The sequence below is a fragment of the Chiloscyllium plagiosum genome, chromosome 3 (genome assembly GCF_004010195.1).
Source record: "Chiloscyllium plagiosum isolate BGI_BamShark_2017 chromosome 3, ASM401019v2, whole genome shotgun sequence".
NCBI classification, from domain to species: Eukaryota; Metazoa; Chordata; class Chondrichthyes; order Orectolobiformes; family Hemiscylliidae; genus Chiloscyllium; species Chiloscyllium plagiosum.
The window spans coordinates 62,209,378-62,233,083 of record NC_057712.1 but is presented as its reverse complement, the minus strand read 5'-3'; the positions used below and the strand labels follow the sequence as shown (position 1 = coordinate 62,233,083).

Here is a 23,706-nt window from a genome sequence, read left to right as displayed (position 1 = left end):
CTGCACCTCCACACAATCATCTATTGCATCCTCTGCACCCGATGTGGCCTCCTCTATATTGGGGACACAGGCCGCCTACTTGCGGAGCGATTCAGAGAGCACCTCTGGGCCACCCGGAAGAACCAACCCAACCAACCTGTAGCACAGCATTTCAACTCCCCCTCCCACTCCACCGAGGATATGCGAAGATATCATTAATTTTTATTTAAAAATCTAATTACTGTAAGCAAGGAAATTTGCCACCCTTACCTTTAGGTGCCATGGCAATGTGACAGGCACTTGACTACCTTCTGAAATGGTTTAGTAGGCCAGTTAGTCTGTCAAACCACTCTAAAGTTTCAAAAGAATGAATCAACATCTTGCCATTGACTCATGCACTGGAAGTAACCACAGGAAACTCAGCCCTGCCGACCCTGCAACACTGTCTCTCCTAAATTTTAGATTCTAGTTCCTAAATTGGGAGAGTTGTTTCTCAGACTAGTCAAAGAACAGCCTGACACAATCATACTCACAGAATCATATGTCACAGACAATGTCCTGGATAACACCATTGTTCCAATGGTAGGACAGACCAGAAGTGGCATCACAGTGCTACACGGTCAGGAGTTGAACTGAGAGTTTACAATATCAATTCCATTCTCCATAATGTTTCATGATATCATGCCAAACAAAAAAGGAACTTCCTATTACCATGTATTACCAATGGTTTGAAATCCTCATCACCAAGAATAACTCGACAGCATCACTAGATCAAACTGATTGAGTACAAAAGGACATTACTGACAGACTGGTGTATGGCAGATGGTGAGGGAACTAACAAGGCTGAAAAACACATCTGAACTCTGCCTTGCCGGATTTCCCCATGTGGGACAATCCTTGTACAAGAGGTCATAGATATAGAGTGAGAGGAGGTAGGTTCAAGACTGAGATGAGGCAAAACTATTTCTCTCAGAGGGTTGTAAATCTGTGGAACTCACGGCCCAAGAGTGCAGCAGAGGATGAATCAATCAACAGATTCAAGAAAGAAATAGATATGTTTCCGACAAAAAACCAGATAAAGGGCTATGGGGACCAGGCAGGAGAATGGAGATGAGATGAGGATCAGATCCATCATATCATGTTAAATGGTGGAGTGGGCTTGAAAAGCTGAATTGCCTACTCCCACTGCTAATTCCGATATTCCTACCTTAAAATGCATTTTGCAGTTAAGGATAGACACTTCTTCTGTCCTCCTGCATTTCCACCACAGTTTACAGAATAACATGAAAGAGATAAGACTTCGACTTTTCTGGGCCCTTTGGTCTATTTTGTAATGTGATTTCTAGATGTGTCAAAACCTGTTAATTTTCTTTTGTTACTTTTGGAATTATCTTTTCCATTTCCTTGCTTATAGTTAATGGGTGTAATGCAATTTTAAAAATTATTCACCTATTCAATATATGAACTGTCAAACACTCTCCACCATTAGTGTTTATTTATGCTCTGTAATTTATTGGTGGACTAGGGATGTGTCTGATGGGCTGTACATTCAACAGACGTTGGAGAATCTAATTGCCACTCAAAGAATAAAGTGCAGACCCCTATAGTCAAGTGCCTGTCTGCAATCAGAGAGAGTTGTGTTTTAAGATTTACCCTGGATGAGCACTAAATTGGTACAAAAAGGGCTTTGGCTTATATAGATCTTATAGATAGATAGATTCCTGAATTAAAAATGAGTGTTAAGTGGAATCAGGAGCAGGCAGGAAAGTGGAAGTGATGCCTCAATCAAATCAGCCACCACCTTATCAAACGGTGGAGTGGGTATGAGGGCCAAATGACTGCCTCATGCTCTTAATTTACAATTCAAGTGTTCAGCGATCACTTCCATTCAAAAGTATGAATGGATCTTCTCCAACAATAGAACCCTATTTAGTTTGAAAAATATGCAATTTTTCTAGAGTGACAAGTTTTTGACCAGCAGAGCTGTCACAGATGAACATGTCAAAAGTGTTCAACTTTCGATAATTATTTAGTCATGCCTCCAGAGGCAAGCTTCCTCCACTCAGGAGTTTCTTTTGTTCTCCCCAAGAACATATGCCCCTTGCATGGTTCTGGATTAGTGGTGCTGGAAGAGCACAGCAGTTCAGGCAGCATCCGAGGAGCAGCGAAATCGACGTTTCGGGCAAAAAGCCCTTCATCAGGAATAAAGGCAGAGAGCCTGAATCGTGGAGAGATAAGCTAGAGGAGGGTGGGGGGTGGGGAGAGAGGAGGGTGGGGATGGGGAGAAAGTAGCTGACACTGCATGACCTACAAGATATAAAATAGTGACATTTGTACAAAGCTACTGGCAGTAAGTTTTATTGTTTGTAGTTTCATGCATGAAGATAGATTAAACTGAAAAAGCAGATATCCTGTGTTTCTTCATATGGTGAGTCAAAGAATGAACAATATTATGCTGACAAGTGTATTATAATTCAGTGTAAACAGAAAGCCAGTGAAGTTGTAATGGTGGAATGGGAGCTCAGGAATTTCCTACTCAGTCTTTAATGGCGTCCTTCACTGACTGCTATCTGATGAATATTGCTTATACATAAGACCAATTAATGGGTTATGTCTTTGTTAAAGTAAAAAATTGACACAAAACCAGATTATATTCCAACAGGTTTATTTGGAAGCACCAGCTCTCAGAATGCCGCTCCTTCATGGCAGCACTCCAAAAGCTAGTGCTTCTAAATAAACCTGTTGGGCTACAACCTGGTGTTGTGTGATCTTTAACTTTGTCCACCGCAGTCCAATACCGTCTCCTCCATGTCTTTGTTCAAGTATGTAGTAACGCTGACATATTGAATATTAATATCACGTATTAGGCCAGGAACACAAAAAAATCTAGTATAATATTCACTTTCATCACTCAAGAACTAGTTTATAAAAGGAAGAAAGTTTTACTATTAGTTTAGAAATTCCTGGTTAGGTTACAACTAGACTGTCATGTACAACCTGAGATGTTGCACTATAGCAACGGTATATTGCAAAGAATGCAAAGCAGATCCATCAGATTACTAGGACTCCAAAGGTTAGATAATGATGAGACATTACATAAAATTGGCTAATATTGTCTGGACTATATAATGTTAAGTAGTGATTTGACTGAGAGTTATTTTTGGGATTTTTAAGGGGGTAAATAGGATAGATATAAGCTTTTCCACTGGCAGACGTATTAAAACAAATTTGACCCAGGACATTCAGGAGAGAAATTATGAAAAAACGTTTTCATGCTGTGGGGTGGCATGGTGGCTCAGTGGTTAGTACTGCTGCCTCACAGCACCACGGTCCCAGGTTTGATTGCAGCCTTGGGTGACTATCTGTGTGGAGTTTGCACATTCTCCCCGTATCTGTGTGGGTTTTGTCTGGGTGCTCCAGTTTCCTCCCACAGTCCAAAGATGTGCAGGGTAGGTGATTTGGTCATGGCAAATTGCCCATAGTGTTAGGTACATTAGTCAGAGGGAAATAGGTCTGGGTGGGTTACTCTTCGGAGGGTCAGTGTAGACTGGTTGGGCTGAAGGGCCTGTTTCCACACTGTAGGTAATCTAATCTAATCTAATCAATGACTGGTAGAAATTTGGAACTTTCTTCTACAGAAAACAGTAGTTGTTGACTCAATTAGTAAGTTTATATTTGAAATTGAAATTGTTCCATTAGACAAGGGGATAAAACTATATGAAATCAAAGTAAGTGGATGGATTTAAGATGCATGTCAACCATAATCTTCATGAATGATGGAAAAGCTTGAGGATTTGGATTATCTTTTCCTGTTCCTTTGTCCCTGTTACACAGCAGAATACCAACCCTTAGAGGGAAGAGATTGCCAACTGTTATCATGCACCAGCTTTTGATCCACAGTGGAAATCCACAAGACATTCACAATTAAAGCCAAATTTCTTAATTTGAAACGGGTAAAGCTAATAGATTAGAACTTTTAATGAAGAGTGCAACCATCATAAATTTTACCATTGCTAAGATTTCATTTCAGGTTACACAGAAAGGATTTCAACACAGCATTAACTTGCCACTAACGTCTTTAAACATCCTAAAGTGCTTCAAAAGAGCCACCGAGCTATAAAAGGAGATATTAGGAGTGACAACTGAAAGCTTGGTAAAAGAGGTAGGTTTTAAGGGGTAGTTTTAAAGAAAAAGATAAACATAGAGAGGTGTAGAAATGAGTATAATGATTCCAGAACATAAAATCCCTACCACTGAAGGCAGCAGTTCAAAGTGGGAATTAAACTAGTGTTATCCTTTCCAAGTTCAATTTCAGAGTTATTGAATTAGATAGCATTTAAGTAAGTTAGATAGCCTATTTAAAGGAGGTATCTGCCTGAGCATGGCAGTTGCATGTATGCATCTGAATTCCTTTGTTTAAATGAGGTGCTGGACACTTTGGTGAAGGTGTCTCTGACTAGTTCCGCATTAGAAAAGGAATTCTTACACCGCATGTTCAGAAAGGCATGGACAGTGTGTGGCAAGCTTCAGTGGAGTGAGACAAAGACAGAGTGAGTCTAACTGTTGGAAATTTGGTTCAAAGGAGTGCAATGAGGGGCACAGGACAAGTGATGTGCAGCTGTTGCAAAATGTGGAAGCAGCTGGATAGCTACTTGATCCAGAACAAGCACATGCACAGTAAGTGTTTGCAGTTTGGAGAACTTTCAATCTGATTTGAGGAGTTAGAATCAGAGTTGCAGACATTGCAACACATCAGGGAAGGCAACATTACCTGGATACTTTAGTCCAGAGGTCAGGCACACCCTTCAGCCGAGGTGATTCAAAATGGTGTATGATCAGGGATAGCAGGGTGTTACTGCAGGTGAGGCAGCTACATGGACCTAGTGGGTTACAAATTAAGAAAAACATTATTTACTCATCAGATATAGATGTCATTGGCTGGGCCAGCATTTATTGCCCATCCCTAGTTGCCTTTGAGAATGCGGTGGTGAGCTGCCTTCTTGACCCACTGCAGTGCATGTGTTGTAAGTTGACTCACAATACCATCATCCAGGATTTTGACCCAATGAAAGTAAAGTTTGGATGGCAAGTGACTTGGAGAGGAACTTGCAGATGTTCCCTTGTATCTGCTACCCATACCGTTCTAGGTGGTAGCGGTTGTGGGTTTGAAAGGTGCCTTCCAAGAATCTTTGGTGAATTTCTGCAGTGTATCTTGTTGATGGTACATACTGTTGCTTCTGAGCGTCAATAGTAGATGCTTGTAGATGTAGTGCCAATCAAGTGGGCTGCTGTCAAGTTTTTGCATGTTGTTGGAGTTGCACCCATCCAAACAAGTCGGGAGTATTCAATCACACTTCAGATTTGTGCCTTTTAGATGGTGGGCAGGCTTTATGGAGTTACTCAAAGCACTATTCCCAATTTCTGACCTGCTCTTGTAGCTGCTGTGTATATATTGGTTACAGTTATATAGGTTCAATTTCTGGCCAATAATAGCCCTAGGGATGTTGATTGTAGGGGATTCAGTGATAGTAATGCCATTGAATGTCAAGGATAGTGGTTAGAGGATTGAGGATTTTTGGTCCCTGCAAATGTCCAAAAGTTACAAAGTTCATGATGAGAGTGGGGAATGATACATCTGACCACGACAACTTGGTACAGGAAGCTATTCACATTGGGGGAGGAAATATGAATGTGGTAAGGGTAGAGGACAATATAATTTGGAGGATAGATACTGCTCTCTGCAGCCATGAGCAGGAGTCTAACTGTTGTGTTGTTTGATCAGTGGCAAGGTTAATGATATCACCTCAGTGCTGGAGAAGAGCTTGAAGTGGGAGGGGAGGACTCCATTCAGGGAGCCATACAGCACAGAGGCAGATCCTCCAGTCCACGATGATCAGGTTTCCCAAGCTGAATTAGACCCATTTGTCTACATTTGGCCCATATCCCTCTGAACCTTCCCTATTCGTGTCTAAGTGTTTTAATATCGTCTACCACTTCCTCTGGCAGCTCATTCCTCCGTACTATCCTCTTTCAAACATTGCCTCGCTGGTGCCTTTAAATCTTTCTATCTCCCCTTCAATCTGTCCCCTCTAGTTTTGAACTCCCCAATCCTAGGGAAAAGATGTCACCCGTTATAAGGTCACCCATTAATCTCCAATGCTCCAGAGAGAATCTCCCACTGTATCCAGCCTCTCTATCTTGTTATCCATGTTTGTACCAACAACATTAATATGACTAGACAGGAGGTTCTGCTGAAAATGTTGAATAGACCTGAACTAAATTAGACAGCAGAATCTCCAGGTAATAATCTCTGGCTTACTGTCGGGAGCCAGGGGCAATCTGGTAAAGAGTAAGAGGTTTGGGTGAGGGAAAAGATAGATTATTTCGAACCAGCCTGTTCAGAGGTGTTACTACACACCTCCTAGAGAAGGTGTAACTGAACCCAGGACACCTGGCTTCGAGGTTCAGATACTGCCGCTTTATAGGTTTACAAAGGAAGAGGGTGTGGCAGTATTACGAGGCAGCTATTCGGAAAACAATATCCAAAGTTGGACAGAAAAGGATAGTATATAAAAATGTAGAAAAAACTGCAGTAAATATGATCAAAGGGGAAAAGATAGTAAATAAGGCAAAATTAGTGGCTCTTTACTTGAATGCATGCAGAATTCAAAACTAAATAATGAATTAATGGTGCAGACGCATGATAAGTGAGTATGATCTTGGAGCAATTATGGACACATGGTTACAAGGAGATCAAAACTGGGATCTAAATATTCAAAGGTATGTAATTTCCCAGGGACAACCAGGAAGGAAAGAGTGATGGGGTAGCATGGTTGGTACAGGATAGAACAAGTACAATAGTAAGAAATGATCTTGGATCAAATGCAGAATCCATATGAGTGGAGGTAAGAAATGAAAAGGCAGAAGATACCAATAAGTACAACCTTTGGGTCCTCTTAACAGTATCTATTCAACGGGGCTCAGAGTAAATCTGGAGATAGTGAATACATGTAAATGGAGAACCAGGAAGTAGCAGAGGAGTTGAATAAATACTTTGCATCTGCCTTTACAGTAGAAGACACTAATAGCTACCCAATTTACTAAATAATGAAGGGACAAAAGGAGGAGAGGAAATAACTACAATATATATCACTAGAGAAAATGTGTTAGGAAAACTAATGGGACTAAAGATCAATACATCTTTCAGATAGAGTCATAGAGTGATAGAGATGTATAGCACGGAAACAGACCCTTCAGTACAACTCGTCCATGCCGACCAGATACCTTAATCTAATCTAATCCCATTTGCCAGCACTTGGCTCATATCCCTTTAATCCCTTCCTATTCATACACCCATCCAGATGTATTTTAAATGCTGCAATTGTACCAGCCTCCACCACTTTCTCTGGCAGCTCATTCCCTTTTATATCTTTCCTGTCCTATGTCCTAAACCTATGCCCTCTAAGTCTGGACTCCCTGACCTCAGGGAAATGTCTGAAATTATTTATGCTATCCATGCCCCTCATAATTTTACAAACCTCTATAAGGTCACCCCTCAGCCTCCAACACTTCAGGGAAAACTGCCCCAGCCTATACAGCCTCTGCCTACAGCTCAAATTCTCCAACCCTGGCAATATCCTTGTAAATCTTTTCTGAACCCTGGTCATACTAGACTGAATATGTTACCTCTGCATCTCCCTCCCACAGAGAGCTCCTACAAAGCTAGCTGACATTGACACTGATAACTAAGCGATAGTAAATACTGGTCATGATCTTTGGAGGGTAATTATTGGAAAGACTATGGAAGAAGTGGAAAGAAACAAAAAGCTCCTTGAGAAAAGGGGAAAATAGAGGCAAGCAAATTTGTATTGTAATTTCCCAGGGATTGGTATTGGGATACTTGCTTTTCCTGGCTTATATTAGTTGAGCTGAAATGTGTTGCTGGAAAAGCGCAGCAGGTCTGGCAGCATCCAAGGAGCAGGAGAATCGACGTTTTGGGCATGAGCCCTTCTTCAGGAATCCTGAAGAACGGCTCATGCCCGAAACGTCAATTCTCCTGCTCCTTGGATGCTGCCTGACCTGCTGCGCTTTTCCAGCAACACATTTTCAGCTCTGATCTTCAGCATCTGCAGTCCTCACTTTCTCCTTATATTAGTTGAGTGCAGGGCACAATTTCAAAGTTTTGGAAATTATACAAAACTTGAAAAATTGTAAACTGAGAGATTACTATGAATTTGAAATGGACATTGAAAAATTGATCAAATAGGTAAAAGTATTCCAATGCACAGTATGAGGCGATATATTTTGGCAGAAAGCAAACCGAGATGCAGCATAAAATGTGGGGTGTATAGGAACTGAGAGCTAGAATGTGTGCATGCATAAGTCATTAAAGATGGAAAGACACGTGGAGAGGGCGAGTAATAAATTATACACTACCTTGTCTTTCATTGATAAGGACTTAGAATATGAGGTAGCAATATTATTTTGAACCTATATAAAACATGCATTAGCATGCATTAACATGCAAGCGACTCTGTGTGGAGTTTGCACATTCTCCCCGTGTCTGCATGGGTTTCCTCTGGGTGCTCCGGTTTCCTCCCACAGTCCAAAAGGTTAGGTGAATGGGCCAAGTTAAATTGCCCGTAGTGTTAGGTGAAGGGGTAAATATAGGAGAATGGGTCTGGGTAGGTTGCGCTTTGGTGGGTCGGTGTGGATAGTGGGCGGCACGGTGGCACAGTGGTTAGCACTACTACCTCACAGCGCCTGAGACCCGGGTTCAATACCCGCCTCAGGCGACTGACTGTGTGGAGTTTGCACATTCTCCCCGTGTCTGCGTGGGTTCCCTCCGGGTGCTCGGCATGGGTGGGTTGCGCTTCTGAAGGTCGGTGTGGACTTGTTGGGCCGAAGGGCTTGTTTCCATGCTGCAATGTAATCTAATCTAATCTCTTAACCATGAGCAGCACATTTTAGAAGGATGTGGACGTATTGCAAAATATTCAGAAGAGGTTTGCAAGAATGGTTCCAGGAGTGAGAAACTTCAGTTAAGGCTGGTTTCCTTCAAGAGGAGATGGTGCAGAGGAAATTTGATTGAAGCTTTCAAAATCATGAGATATCTAGACAAAGTAGACAGGGAAAAACTGTGCCCACTCTTAAAAGGATTCAGAACCACAAAGCAGAGGTTTAAAGTGATTTGCAAAAGAAATGTAATGTGTGGAAAAAAAAAGTTTTTGCACATTGATATTTGAATTGATATTTTAGTATAGGTGGTCAGTTAGTATTTGCTTTGTCCCTTGTACAACTAAGTGTTTTAAAGTACAGAATTTTGAGGCTCTGTTTAGATTTCTTCTCATTAAAATTAGTTACTGGTATATACTGTGATTGCAAGAATCACACAGAGGTTGTTACTGATGGACATAACAGTTTTAAAAAGCAAAATTTAATAGTCATTTTAAAACTCATTTACATGCTAATTTTAATAATGGTGTATTTTATGACAAATTGGGGGAGATCATACTAATAAATGATGCATCATTCCAGGAGTTTAGAGAACTAAGTGTTGGAGCTGTTCCCATCTCACACTACTCTAGATCTCATGGAATGCTTCCTAGAATATTAAAAGAATTAGCTACAGCGATAATGAATGCATTGGTGGTAATCTTACAGAAATGCTTAGATTTTGGAAAAGTCCCAGAGGATTGGAAAACTGCTGATGTAATAACTTTATTTAAATAGGGAAACAAACTGGTAATAAGAGGCCAGTTAGCTTAATGTGTTAATATGAAAATGTTAGCATTTATTATGAAGGATGTAATAGCAGAGCATTTGGAAATACAATATATGATTAAGCGATGTCAGAATGGTTTCATGCCTGACAAATCTACTAAAATTCCTTGAGGAAGCAATAACAGGATAGATAATGGGGAAGTAGTGGTATATTGGGATATTTAGAAGGGATCTGATAAGGTATCACATATTATTCTTTTTAATAAGAGCCCATGGTGTTGCAGGTGGTATATTTGCATGGATAGAAGATTGGCTAACTAACAGAGGAGAGAGTGTTAGGATGAGGGGAGTATTTTCATTATCGCAACTTGTAACTAGTGGAGTGGTACAGGGATCAGTGCTGGGGCCACAATTATTTACATTATATATTCATTACTTGCAAGAGGAAATTAAATGTATGAGAGCCAAGTCTGCAGATGAAACAAAAATAGGCAAGTGGTGGGAATGAAAATGCCTAGCAAGGGATATAGATATGTTACGTATGTGGACAAAAACTTGGCAGATAGAATATAATGTTGGATATTGTGAGATTATCCATTTTGGCAGAAAGAATACAGGAGCTGAGTTTTATTTAAATAGAAAAAGTCTGCAGAAGCTACAGCCCAGAGATTTGGGAGTGTTATGGACCTGGCCAGATCCACTCAGAATATTTTAAGAAAGTAGCCTAGACCATAATTTTTTCTTATTTTAAAGGCAGATGTGAAATGGGTATTCTGGTGTGATGCAACTGGTCAAACCACTCAGATTTGAGCAAAACAGAATTTATTTAGTTAAATATCACACAACACCAGGTTATAGACTAACAGGTTTAATTGGAACCACACTAGCTTTCGGAGCGACGCTCCTTCATCAGGTGGTAGTGGAGGGTTCAATCCTAACACAGAATTTATTGCAAAAATTTACAGTGTGATGTAGCTGAAATTATAAATTGAAAACTTGATTGTCTGTTAAGCCTTTCATCTGTTAGAATACAGTGATAGTTTCACTTCTTTCATGTGTAAATCACAAAACCTTTTTTTTTAAATTTTGCATTCTCGGGTTAGCTGTTAATAATGGTGATAGCTAGACAATATGTTGAAGGTGTTAGCCCCCTGTGTTCTCTGTCTATGCCATGATTTGTCTAAGTGTCCATCTTTTGGCTGAAGATCTCTCTGGGTCGCCTTCTCTCTTTTACTGAAAAGATGTTTCATATGAGAAAGGTACTTTTGATAGTGTTTTGAATGGCAGTCCTTCTGTAGATGGCAGTTACTCTTTGTCTAAATTTCAAAATGTCTGCTTTTTTATACCCCAAACAAAGGATGTCTCATTGGTTTGAGGTTGGCAAAAAGGATAAATTCAAACTTGATTGGGGTTTAGTGTCCTGGGGCATAATTTAAACTGATTGGCTAAATTTGAATTGTGGTCAAAACAACTCAGGTATCTAGTTTACAGCCAAATGTTACATATTTTCAATTATCAGTACACTCTGAGACTGCTAGTCAGTCACATGACAAGATCTCAGTGCAAAACAACATTCACTCTCCTAAAGGTTCAGTGCATGCCTTCAACTTCATATCAGTAAATTTATCCTGAATATGAAGGATGGTGGAATATGAACACAGGGATGAGAATTTTAAATTCAAGGCACTGCTGAACCTAGAAGCATTGCAACTCAGCATGCATGAGTGATGAGTGAACCAGTTTTGGTACAACTTCAAATACAGTTCAAATTGGATGTGGCTTAAAAAGATTATTGCCATAAAATGAGAAATGTAATTAGCTTCTTGAAATAACTAATGGTTTTCTATTTTCTTTTAGGGTAACATTGTTTTAGAATGTCATCAAATGACAATGATACAGTTTCTCTCACTAGTGATCTTCCTCCCTCTCTTCATAAAGATGTGTTCACATCAAAGCTTTCCTGGGAAGCTGATATAATTGCAGGAATTTACTTAATAATCACAGGTAAAGTAATGTGAATTGCTTAATTATATTTTGGGTTTTGTTTGTGGTCAGGGCACCACCAGTCAAAATGCATGCGTGAATTAATAGTAAGTTAACAGTGTTCACTGAATAATCACATGTATTTGAATGAGATATATACAGGGTTTTTTTTCTGTCAAAGTTGACTTGTGTAATTAATCTACAGGTCCCATGTTGAAGAATAATGGTGATGTAATGGAATTTGTTCTCTAACATTCTGATAGACAGTGCACTGTGGCTTCTCTCCTTCATGTAGAAAAGGTGGAAGATATTGATTAAGGTATTAAGATTTTAGACAGAAAGAGGAAGTTGATGTGTTGTTATTTCCTTGATGTATGGAGCTGGCTCTTCCTCACTCCAAATTAGATGGTATGGTAGCAGAGATATTGCCTACAGCTGGATTTCTATCTGTCTGGCTTGCTGTGTTCTTCAAGCCTTCTGTTTCTCTGCTTTGGATTGCAGTATCTGGAGTATTTTTGTTGTCTCGAGAAAAACTTGGGTTGTTTTCTCTAGAGAGATGGAGACTGTGGGGAGACTAAATAGAAGTTGATAAATTATGAGATGCATAGTTGGGGTTGACAGTCAGAATATTTTTCCCAGAATTGAATTGTCTACTGCTAAGGGGCATATGTTTAAGGTGAGAGCAGGAAAGTTCAAAGAAGCTGTGAGGGATAGGTTTTTTTACACAGAGTGGTAGCAGTCTGGAATGTGCTTCCAAGCATGGCGGTAAAGGTAGATAACATATGGTGTTTAATGACTTCTAGCTAACCACATGAATATGCAAGAAGTGGAGGGATATGGACCAAGGGCTGGCAAAAGGGATTAGTTTAATTTAGCACCATGTTCAACACAATATCATGGGCTGAAGGGCACATTCCTGTGCTGTACTGTTCTATGTTCCATGTTCTATGTTCTAAATCTTTCTCTGAATCCAAACATTTACCAGACTAGGAAGACTGAGTGCTTGCCAGCCGAAAATGCCCCAGAGATGGCTATGGATTTACTCACATTTTCAAAATGAACTGTGAACCCTGTACATAAAAAAAACCTGAGATTACTGTGGAAGCTCAGTTAGTGTTTCACAAAGATTGCTTTACTGATCTTGCCTGCCAATTACCAGCTGACGTATTACAGTCTTAAAAATCTTCAATTATTTGAATGATCTGCACATTCAACATCTTTCCCATTACATAATGTGCTTTTATATTTTCAAAAACATGTGATGTTTAAGAAAACTGAACAAAATCTATTCAAAAATGCCTGTTAGTCTTTGTGATCTCAGACAGAATAAAGCCCAGCATTTATTTCACATGTTTCATGATGTCCTGAAGTGTTTTATTATGAATGAATGATTTTATTGTCACATATCTTGGAAGATACAGTGAAAAGTGCTTTGGCATCACCATCCAGTGCGATTTTGAGTTTCAAAAAGAATAAAAATAAATTAATTAAATAGAGTTCATCTTCTGTTCAGATTGGATCTCAAACACAGTTCCAGAATTCTGCAAGGACTCTGCAAGGTACTCCAAGCCTCAAGAAGTCCTGTCCCAAGTACAGCAATGATGAAACTGATGCCCCAGGAGATCATGGCTCTAATGTTGCCGCTGCCTCACCGACCCTGCCAAGTCCCCGTTCCTGGCCTACCACATCCAGGCAACACCACCACAACAGACGATGTCCTGTCGCCACCAATAAGAGTCAAGATTCTAGGCCTACCATGGCCAGGAGCGCCCATCCTGAGCACTGCCGCAGCCTGAAGGAGTTCTCGTCCATACCGCTGACACTGCAGCTGCTGCCCCACCAACACTGCTCTGGCTTTGAAGATGAAGAGAAAAAAAGGAAAAAAAAAGAAAAGTAGAGAGAGTAAAGGATGCAGCCAACCTGGAGTGGACTGGCTCAGGAGATTGAACACTACTTATTGATCCAGTAGCAGTACCAATTTATTTTAAATTCCTTTCTAGGTATAGGCTGGGACTTACCAAAATATCTTTACTACTAAGTCCACAGATTATGAGCCCATGTGAGGCATGGCAAGTCTGTTGAAAGAATCTCACCAGCAGTGTGTGATATCACCATTTAGACAACCACCCAGTTAAGGAAAGAAGCCTGTCTATCTGAGCAACCAAGCTAATCAGAGGGCTAGCAGTTCTGCAGCTTCGACAGTTCCACCAATGGGTAGGATGTAGCAAATGGAAGGGCAAACCCTCTAGCATTGGCATTTGACTTTAGGAGCAGCTACTGTCTTACAGTCACTTGATGTGGGGAGATCCTCTGAGGAGTGTAGGGTTTCTGGGAAGGAGGACTATGCTCCCAGAGAGTCACTGGGTCAATCTTGATCTATTTGGTGGTCTCTTTGCTTGGCAGGGAGTCATTTCATTGCTGACATCGATCCAATCAGTACAATAATTGACTTGAAAGCGGATGTGAGGATGGAGTTGAGGAACTCAGCAGCCACAGAAAAGTGGCATAAGGGAAGTCAAAAACTAAACAGCTGGTATTTTGAAAATCCAGTTGTAAATAATTGAAGGATAGTTTATTCCACGAGTGAATGCAGAAGGAAGTAGATTTTGGCGGGGAAGAGAAATGTGAATTTAAGGAAGTGATTAGTGGTGACCTTATCTGAGATTGATACAATAGAATTATCAAGTCCATGTGAGATAACAATTTTATAAGAGTGGCCATGAGTATCCATGAGCTACAGACTTTAGGGAGAAGTTGAAGGAGGATAAGAAGGCAGTGAACTAAGGGGAGAATGATCTCAAGAGAATGGGATAGTTGGTCATACTGAGCCAGTGCTAACTGCCTTGATAAGCTGTCTGAGGCTACCAAGACAGCTTCCAAGCTGTCAGCTCACCTAACAAAGATACATATCTGGGCCAATGGCAAGCAAGTAGAAAAGTTGCTGAATAATGAATGGCTGGGTAATACTTTGGAGGAGAGAAATATGAGGATGCATGATGAATGAAAAGAGAGGTCAATGAGGGTAAAAGGAAAAGTAAAGAGGAAGCAGAATGATGGATCTGGGTGTGGATGAGTACTCATAATTCACATCAATGGACTTCAAAAGCTCAAGTTACATTGGACTAGTTACCTAAACATTACAGTTTCACAGTAATCAAGGAACAAGAAAGAAATGGTGTTAATATGAAAAGTGCACAGTTAAATCCAGAAATCTCAGAGTGGGATAATGATGACATCTGGGTAGGTTTGAGAGCATTGATGAATTGTTTTCCAAATTTGAAGATAGATCAAAGGAGTGAAGCCAAGAAGTGATTTTTGGATAGTGTATTGACAGAATTATTTTCATGAGAATAAGAATGTAGGAGATGTAAAAAATTATTTGCAGGATTTGAAAGATGATGAAGTTGGAAGACTCTATAAGATCCAAAAGCACTAGATGTTGATTCTTCTACCCAGGTGCCAGGAACAGACTGAAGATGAAAAATCAAACAGACCAGCATCCAATTACAGGCTTGGCAGGAGACTGAAGTTTCTCAGTTACAGAGGTGAAGGGAAAGCTCTGTAAGCAGATAAAAGTTTTTTAAAAATATCATTAAAAAGCAGCAAATCAGAGACAGGAGTGGAATTTCAAGATATAGCTTCCATATCCCAGAGTAGAAACATTTTCTTGATGACGAGAGAAATCTAGAAATGTGAAGCCAAGTGTTAGGTAAAGTCCTCATCTTTAGATGTTTTTTAGATCTTTACCAGCTATCCCAAGGTAAACCTGTTGGTGGGGTTTCAATTGAGATCTTTTTAAACTAACAGTAAATTTGAAATTCAGGCTGAAATGCATTGATAAAATTAGGGGGACTGATTCAACCAAAGGGAGCAAAGGGGAGAAGAAAAAGAAATGGACGGCAGCAGATAAACATGGATTGAAATGCTCCCTCGGGAGTCAACTCCTAGGATCCACCTTACTAGCCACAATATTTTGGAGGTTGGCAGTTGAGAAAAGATTAACTCATATATCTATTCTTCCCATGGGTTAATTTTTGTTTACTTGAAAATGAAGGTAGGACTTCAACTCACTTTTTTAGAGTTATTAAAAGTGTGTTCCATTAATTTCCCTGATATTTCCCTACACAGTTTAGTTATTCTGAAAACCAGCAATGAGGAAGTTGACCTATATTGAGATTCCATGATCTTCGTGATGTTCTTTGCAATGCTGATTAGACGAGACTTGATGAGTACTCATATGATTTCTATTCATGTTTTTGTTCCAAATCAGTTTTATTCAAGGGTTTTCATTTTGAATGTTAATATTTGACCATGTCATCTGTGTTTGAATTCAGTGTTGTGATTGGTAACACTATTATCAATTAAACAAAAATGTAATGTTTCAGGACTTGAAGAGAGAAATTAGGCTGTACTGCATTGTTGAAAATTCTGTTATTTATATCAGAGTTAAACTTAGAAACCAGGATCCAGTTAGATAAAGGTAAAAGAGCCTTAGGAATTAGTGACTCCAACAGAGCTTACACAAATACATTTATGTATTTCTACAAGGACAGGCTGGGGCTGTTCTCCTTGGAACATCGGAGGCTGAGGGGTGACCTTATAGAGGTTTATAAAATCATGAGGGGCATGGATATGATAAATAGACAAGGTCTTTTCCCTTGGAATAAGGAGTCCAGAACTAGAGAGCACAGGTTTAAGGTGAGAGGGGAAAGATATAAAAGGGACCTAAGGGGCAACTTTTTCATTCAGAGAGTGGTGTATGTATGGAATGAGCTGCCAGAGGAAGTGGTGGAGGCTGGTACAATTAAAGCATTCAAAAGACATCTGGGTGGGGATATGAATAGGAAATGTTTAGTGCTGGCAAATGGGACTAGTTTAGGTTTGGATATCTGGTAGGCATGGATGAGTTGGACCGAAGGGTCTGTTTCCATGCTGTACATCTCTATGATTCTATGGATGTGCATGTTGCTGGTGGGTCAGCATTTATTACTTGTTTCTAATTGTCCTTGAGAGGGCAATACTGAGCTGCACCCTTCAATCACAAGTCCAAGGGAGGTAGGTGCATCAACAATTTTATTAAGAAGAATATTTTAGGAATTTCACTTAAAAACAGTGAAGGAAAGATAATATAAATCAATTGGAGGATAGCATGTGGCTTGGAAGAAATCTTGCATTCCATGCATCTCCTTTGTAAGTGGTGGAGATCACAGGTTTGAGAACCACAGTGAGTTATGCAGTGTGACTAGTAGTAGATATACCATTGTGCATCAGTGGAGGAGGGAGTGAATGTTCAAACTGATTGGTAGGTGAACATCAAATGGGCTGCTTTATCCTGGATGGTGGCAAGTTTTTTGAGTGTTATTTGATCTGTACCCATCCAGGGAAGTGGAGAGGTCTCTAGCACACCTCTGACTTGTTACTTGTTGGTGAATAGCCATGGATGAGATAGGCGAGTTACTCGCCGCAGAATTACTAGCCTCTGATCTAGTATTTATAATCATAGTATTTAAATGGCAAGTCCAGATGTTTACTACTGACCAACTATATTTCATCCCATTTATATTGGTCATAAGAATGAATTTATATATTCTGTTTTATCTTTATTCTCTGAGAACAATTTTAATTTTTATGATCCAAAAAAATGTATTTGGAGCATTTGTATTGTAATTTTTCTGCTTTGCGATCACTTATCTTTAAGGGCTACACCCCTTTAGATATCACCTATGTCAAAATCTTCCTGTTTCACTCTTAGGAAGTTGTGCTGCATTTCAGATTATACTATTCAACAGAACTTTATCATTTTCTTTCTGGTGCATCTTCTTTTGAGTAAATCCTTCCTTGGATGGGTAAAGCCCAAATAACACTTAAGAAACTTGACATCCCATATTGTCCATGTAAAACACAGAACAGAAACTCTTATTTCTAGCTATATTGGATAAATGTGCAGAAAGAATAATACTCTGAATTGGAAAATTATAAGCCTCCTCTCTGTTCTTTATTAAGGATTCGTATCAATATTTGGAAATGGATATGTGATCTATTTGCCAATCAAACAGAAGGAAAAACTGAAACCTGCGGAACTGATGACAGTTAACCTAGCAATTTGTGATTTTGGGATGGCAGGTAAGTTTATCTCTGAATAATGTTCTTTTGGGGTCACAAATTGTAAATTGTGGAAGTAAGGCTTGTCAAGCCAATGAGACTGGGGAATAGAACACAATCTGGTGTTTGACTGATTACTTACCCTTAGAACAAATAAAGCAAGTTAATTGATCTCAGACTGATTAATTATCTTGAAATTTGTGGATTATACTCCAAGTTTGGAAAATCTTTGATCACTTCTGCTTTCCTCAATGAATGCTGCTTTGAAGTCTGCCACCATAGTAGTGTCCTGTTATAAGTTATAACTTTATTATAAGTTGTAAGAGTAGCAAGCTTGAATATTTAAATGCCTAGTCATGGAATTTTGGGATTGAGTCATCAGTAGGCTGAAGGGCCAAAGTTATATGAATACACTAATGAACAGCTGCTGCTAACAGTTTGCTATAAGTTTTCCTTCTTCAATATCTGAAGAAACCTTACTTTCATTTTTTCTGGCAAGTTATCTCTCCTACCATAATTTTTCCTATATTTTCATGATTAGTTTTGTGTTACACAGCTTTTTGTCTTGTTTTCTTTATGTTCTTGTCCATCTGATGTTTGGCATGGTGAAGCAGTCCATGGAATCTTCACACTTGTATGGCAAGAAATATAGAAGTACTGATTAATTAAGCATGGCATGTAACATTAATTAATTTAGCGTGAAGGTATTATAGGTAGAATTTTGTTGAAGTTGAGGTGTAAATTAACTTTTGGTGGAGGCGATCAGAGGAAAATTATTAAACGACTTCAAAGTGTGTAGTAGAGCTCACTGTCTTGTAATTTTAGTGGAAGATCCATGAAACTGACTAATGGAATAGCAGCTATTTATGCAATTTCTACAGGGTTTGTGTTCAATGACTATTGAGACAATGATAGCAGACTGGGAGAACTCTCAGGATAAGACTGGCAATCAATACATGAGTAGGGAAAGACTGTTTCAATTGATTAGGTAGGCCAGGTCAAGAGGTCATCAATTTAAAATGATGAGTAAAGGAGATTCCTCTAACCAGGGGGTTGTTATATCATATTGTAACATAGGGAAGGGAAGGCAGCATTGTTTCTTTTTCAATACTGGAGAAAGACGCAAGGCTATGGAGATATTTCAGTGCAGTGGGATCACTGTGGATTATTCTAACAAAAGGTCCACATTTATGATGACCTTTAATATCCACAATGTTCTAAAGTTCAAGGGCAGAGTTGCCCTGATATTCCATCCTTCACCTTTGTACAGGCCAGTTTGGTAATTGTTAAAGTGTATTCTTGTCTGGAAATTACCGAGCCAGTTTATAGTTTCATGATCCATTAACTTACCCTGAACCCAGAGATTGGAAGCAGAAATTCAATCACTGCGGCAATTTTAAGGGGCTCTACCAACTGTACAAGAGATGTTTGTTGTGTGATTTAGTACTGCTACCTACTGACGAAAATCAAAAGACTTTATGATTTTTATTACCAGTCAAAGAGAAATTTATAATGTGACATACAAACAGATGACTTTGAAGCAGGGGGTAGGTCATTTAGTGACTTGAACTTGCTGCTGTTGTCAATAAGATCATGGTTAATCTGTGACTTCAACGCCACCTTCCTGGTTATCTCCTAGAACCATAGAATCCCTGCAGTGTGGTAACAGGGCATTTGCCCCGTCAAGTCACACCATCACTCCAAAGAGCACCCTATCCAGACCCACTCACTACCTAATCCCCATAACTCTGCAATTCCCATGGCTAATCCACCTAGCCTACACACCCCTGGATAGTGTGGGCAATTTAACATGGCTAATCCACCTAATCTGCACAGCTTTGGTCTGAGGGAGGAAACTGTAGCACCTGGAGGAAATCCACATAGACATGGGTAGAATGTGTGAACTCTTCAACGACATTCATAGAGTCATACAGCACAAACACAGACCTTTCAATCCAATGAGTTCATGCTGAACATTACCCCAAACTAAACTAGTCCCATCTGCCTACTCCGGGCCCATTTCCCTCCAAACCTTTCCTATATCTATCCAAATATCTTTTAAATGTTGTAATTGCACTTGCCTCTCATGTGTTTTTCAAATCTCTCTCCTCTCACCTTAAAAAGATGTCCCCTTATTTTGAAATTCCCCATCCCAAGGAAAAGGCAACTACCATTAACTCTATTTATACCTCTCGTTATTTTGTAAACTTCTATCAGGTCATCTCTCAACCTCCTACACTCCAGTGAAAAAAGTCTTTGCGTATCCATCCTTTCTTTATAACTCAATCTTTCATACCTGGCAAAGTCCTGGTAAATCTCTTCTGAACCCTCTCCAACTTAACACTATCCTTCCTATAATTGGGTGACCAGAACTGGACACAGTATTCCAGAAGAAGCCTCACCAAAGTCCTGTAAAATGTCAATATGACTTCCCAACTCCTATACTCAAAGCACTGGACAATGAAGACAAGCATGCCAAATGTATTTTTTTTTTATCACCCTGCCTACTTGTGACCCAAACTTGAAAGAATTCTGTACCTGCACCTGAGATCCCTCTGTTCTAAAACACTACCTGAAGCCCTACCATTAATTATATAAGCTCAAACCTTGTTTGTTGTACCAAAATGTAATACCTAGCATTTATCTAGATTGAAGTCCATCTGCCATTTTTCAGCCCATTGACCCATTTGATCAAGGTCTATTTGTAATCTTAGAAAATCTTCTTCACTGTCTACTATGCCTACAATTTTGGTGCTGTCCACAAATTTACTAATCATGATTTCTATGTTCTCATTCAAATCATTTTATATAAATGATAAACAAAAGAAGACCCAGAACTGATCCCTGGTTACAGGCTCCAGTCCGAATAGCAATCTTCCACCATTACACTTTGTCTCCTGTCGTTAAGCCAATTACGTATCCAATTGGAAAGCTCACCCTGAATGCCATGTGACCTAACTTTACTAATTAGTCTACCGTGTGAAACCCTTGCAAAGGCTTTACTAAGGGCCCAATTGAACATGGGACCCTGGCACTATAAGGCAGTAGTGCTGACCAATGTCCCACCCTCTAGGCTATTTCCTGATAATCTTTGACTCTTTTGTCAACCAAAAAATGATCAAACTCAGCCTTAATATTTTCAGGATTTTGCCTTCACTGTTCTTTGAGGAAGAGAGTCCCAAAAATGTATGACACTCAGAGAAAAACATTCTCCTCATCTCTGCATTAAATGGGAGATCGACAGGAATGCCTGTTGTTAAACCACGGCACCTTGTACTCTTTCCCACAAAGTGTAACATCCTGTCAGTCCTCCAAGGATTTTATATGTTTCAATATGATAACCTCAGTCTTCAAAACTCCAAATCTGGCCTGTCCAACGTTTCCTCCTAACATAACCCCTCGATTGCAGGTATCAATCGAGGAACTGAATCTGATCTGAACAGCATCTAATGCATTTATATCCTTTCTTAAATAAAGAGACCAAAACTATAAACAATATTCAGATGTCAAGTAACCAATGTTCTGTATAACTCTCAAAAATCCTAATTTAATACTTTATACCCCTTACATTAAGCCACACTTGATATTTAAGGTTTCAAAAGTGAAAAAAGCTACTTTGAAAAAGCTTACACTGCAACAGATATGGTAACTTTGATATTCTGCTTAACTGTAAAAACAGTAGAAGTGTTTCAGGGCAGAACTTGCCCTGACTCAAAGTTATGTTCCACATCTAAACTGAGCTTGAGATTTGGAGTCATTTAAATAATTCTGGTGAGCTCTTGAGTGCATTACTACAGCGCATCATGAATATCAGGCTGAAGAGCATTTACATTGTGTCATATATTTATATTTTCCAATTAGAGAATTAAGTAATTTCAACTCACTTTCAGAGAATTGAAATTAAATTCCCAACCCAAAACCATCACTGATGCAAAAACAAATAGCAGGGTGCAAGGATAAATCTTTTCCGAAACTATGTTTTCTTGAATACTCTCAGAATGACAACAGTGCTCCTTTTAACGTAAGTTTTCACCATCTAGTGGATATTTACTTATTTGTATAAAATGCTTTATATTAGAGTTCTTACAGTTCCCAATGCAGAATTCTGGCAAATTTAGCTGATAATATACTTAAATCACATTCGTGCTGGCATCTGTTGTCAAGTGAATGAAATGGGAATTCAGCCAAATAGATTGACTTGAGGTTTATTTTAAGTTTCCTGAATTATTTTTAATGGTCTATGTCTGTTCTTAGTCTTGTTTATTCATTAACAGTATAGTGGAGAAATAGCATTTCATGTTGCGTGTTGGTGGAGAATTGATGGTGTTACTTTATATCGAAACATTGTAAATGCAGAGACCATTCTTAGAGATTAGTTTACGTCTGCTCAAACATTAAATTTCAATACAATAACTAACTTATGTTTAGTGCAGTATTTTCTCGAGTGAATCAAAGAATGTTGCAATATCTTGCATTAATTGTAACAGAGGTAAATCTGGAGTTTAACCAGGTGTAATATTGAAGCGTTTTCACCAAAAGAAAATGCTGTGTAGCACCCTTCTAAGCTGGCTGACATTAGAAGCAGAATTTTCTACATTGATGGAAAGCTGACATAAAGTTGTTGATGGGTTTTGTGTCTGTCTGACATCTTTGCCACTGGTGCAAGTAACATTTTCCATAAAAATCTAATTTGGATAATTTTCCAGAGGGGCTCTGGAATTAGTTTTCACTCGTATCAGCAAAGAAAATGATCAAGGCTGGTCTTGGTTGTCTATAGTAGTAGATGGAGCTGACTGCCAATTGGCAATAAAATTAATGAAATGGTTAATCATTTTAAAACTTCCACCAATTTTTTTTTTAATGTAGTATTTTTTCAAGACTTTGAAAGTAATATTTCAGAATGACAAAGCTCTTATACAGAATCTTATGTACTTGCTTCCCTAAAACAATACATGATATGTATCATATTCTTACTTAGCTCATATGAATTATACATGTATGTTTTTCAGTTGGAGGTAAACCTTTCCTGATCAGTTCTTGTTTTGCTCATCGATGGATCTTTGGTTGGATTGGCTGCCGCTGGCATGGATGGTCAGGGTTTTTCTTTGGATGTGGTAGTTTGATTACAATAACAATTGTAAGTCTGGACAGGTATCTGAAAATTTGCTATTTACAATATGGTGAGTAAAACTTATGTTTAAATTTATGCAAATGCAGTCATCAAATCCAAATTTATAACAACTATCTTAATACTTTTGCAGGTATTTGGCTTCAAAGGTGGCATGTCTTCATATGTTTGGGTTTTGCCTGGCTTTATGCTGCATTCTGGGCCACCATTCCCCTAGTTGGCTGGGGGGACTATGCTCCTGAACCTTTTGGTACATCCTGCACTCTGAACTGGTGGCTTGCACAAGTCTCCGTAGATGGGCAGGCCTTCATTCTGAGCATACTATTTTTTTGCCTTGTGCTGCCAACAGCGATAATACTATTCTCCTACGTAAAAATCATAGCCAAAGTAAAATCGTCTGCCAGAGAGGTTGCACACTTTGATTCAAGAATTCGAAGTAAACATTTACTGGAAATGAAACTTACAAAGGTAACTTGTAACTTGTTTATTTGTCTAGCACCAATGTTTAAGAGAGACACAAATAAAGATGCCCTTTGTTGGAAATACATTGCGAGTTTCCTGACAGGGTTCCCATCTATCTGAGGAGCCTGCTTTAGAGAGTACGAGCAACAATGTGACCAATTCAACTGCTAGGGTCTAATGCTGCTGTGGTGCAATTGCTGGAGAATATATTTTATGATGTGGTTTGTCCTCTATTATTCAGGACAACCAATAGCTCAGTCTACCAGCTTTATGTCCAACATCACATTATGTGGAAATATTTGGGAATTTCAGAGATTAGCTGGAATGCT

At 39.2% G+C, this 23,706-nt stretch overlaps 1 protein-coding gene across 2 annotated transcripts in view; it reads left to right on the top strand.

Annotated features, from left to right (window-relative positions):
• The window catches only part of opn5 (opsin 5), a 61,606-nt gene that overhangs the window by 7,225 nt on the left and 30,675 nt on the right, over window positions 1-23,706 (top strand). For both annotated transcript variants that reach the window (XM_043683123.1, XM_043683134.1), the window contains exons 2-5: window positions 11,560-11,706; window positions 17,689-17,808; window positions 22,797-22,967; window positions 23,049-23,383. In XM_043683123.1, coding sequence (XP_043539058.1) covers window positions 11,577-11,706; window positions 17,689-17,808; window positions 22,797-22,967; window positions 23,049-23,383 — 756 coding nt within the window. In that variant the 5' untranslated portion in view covers window positions 11,560-11,576. The remainder of the gene's footprint in view (window positions 1-11,559; window positions 11,707-17,688; window positions 17,809-22,796; window positions 22,968-23,048; window positions 23,384-23,706) is intronic.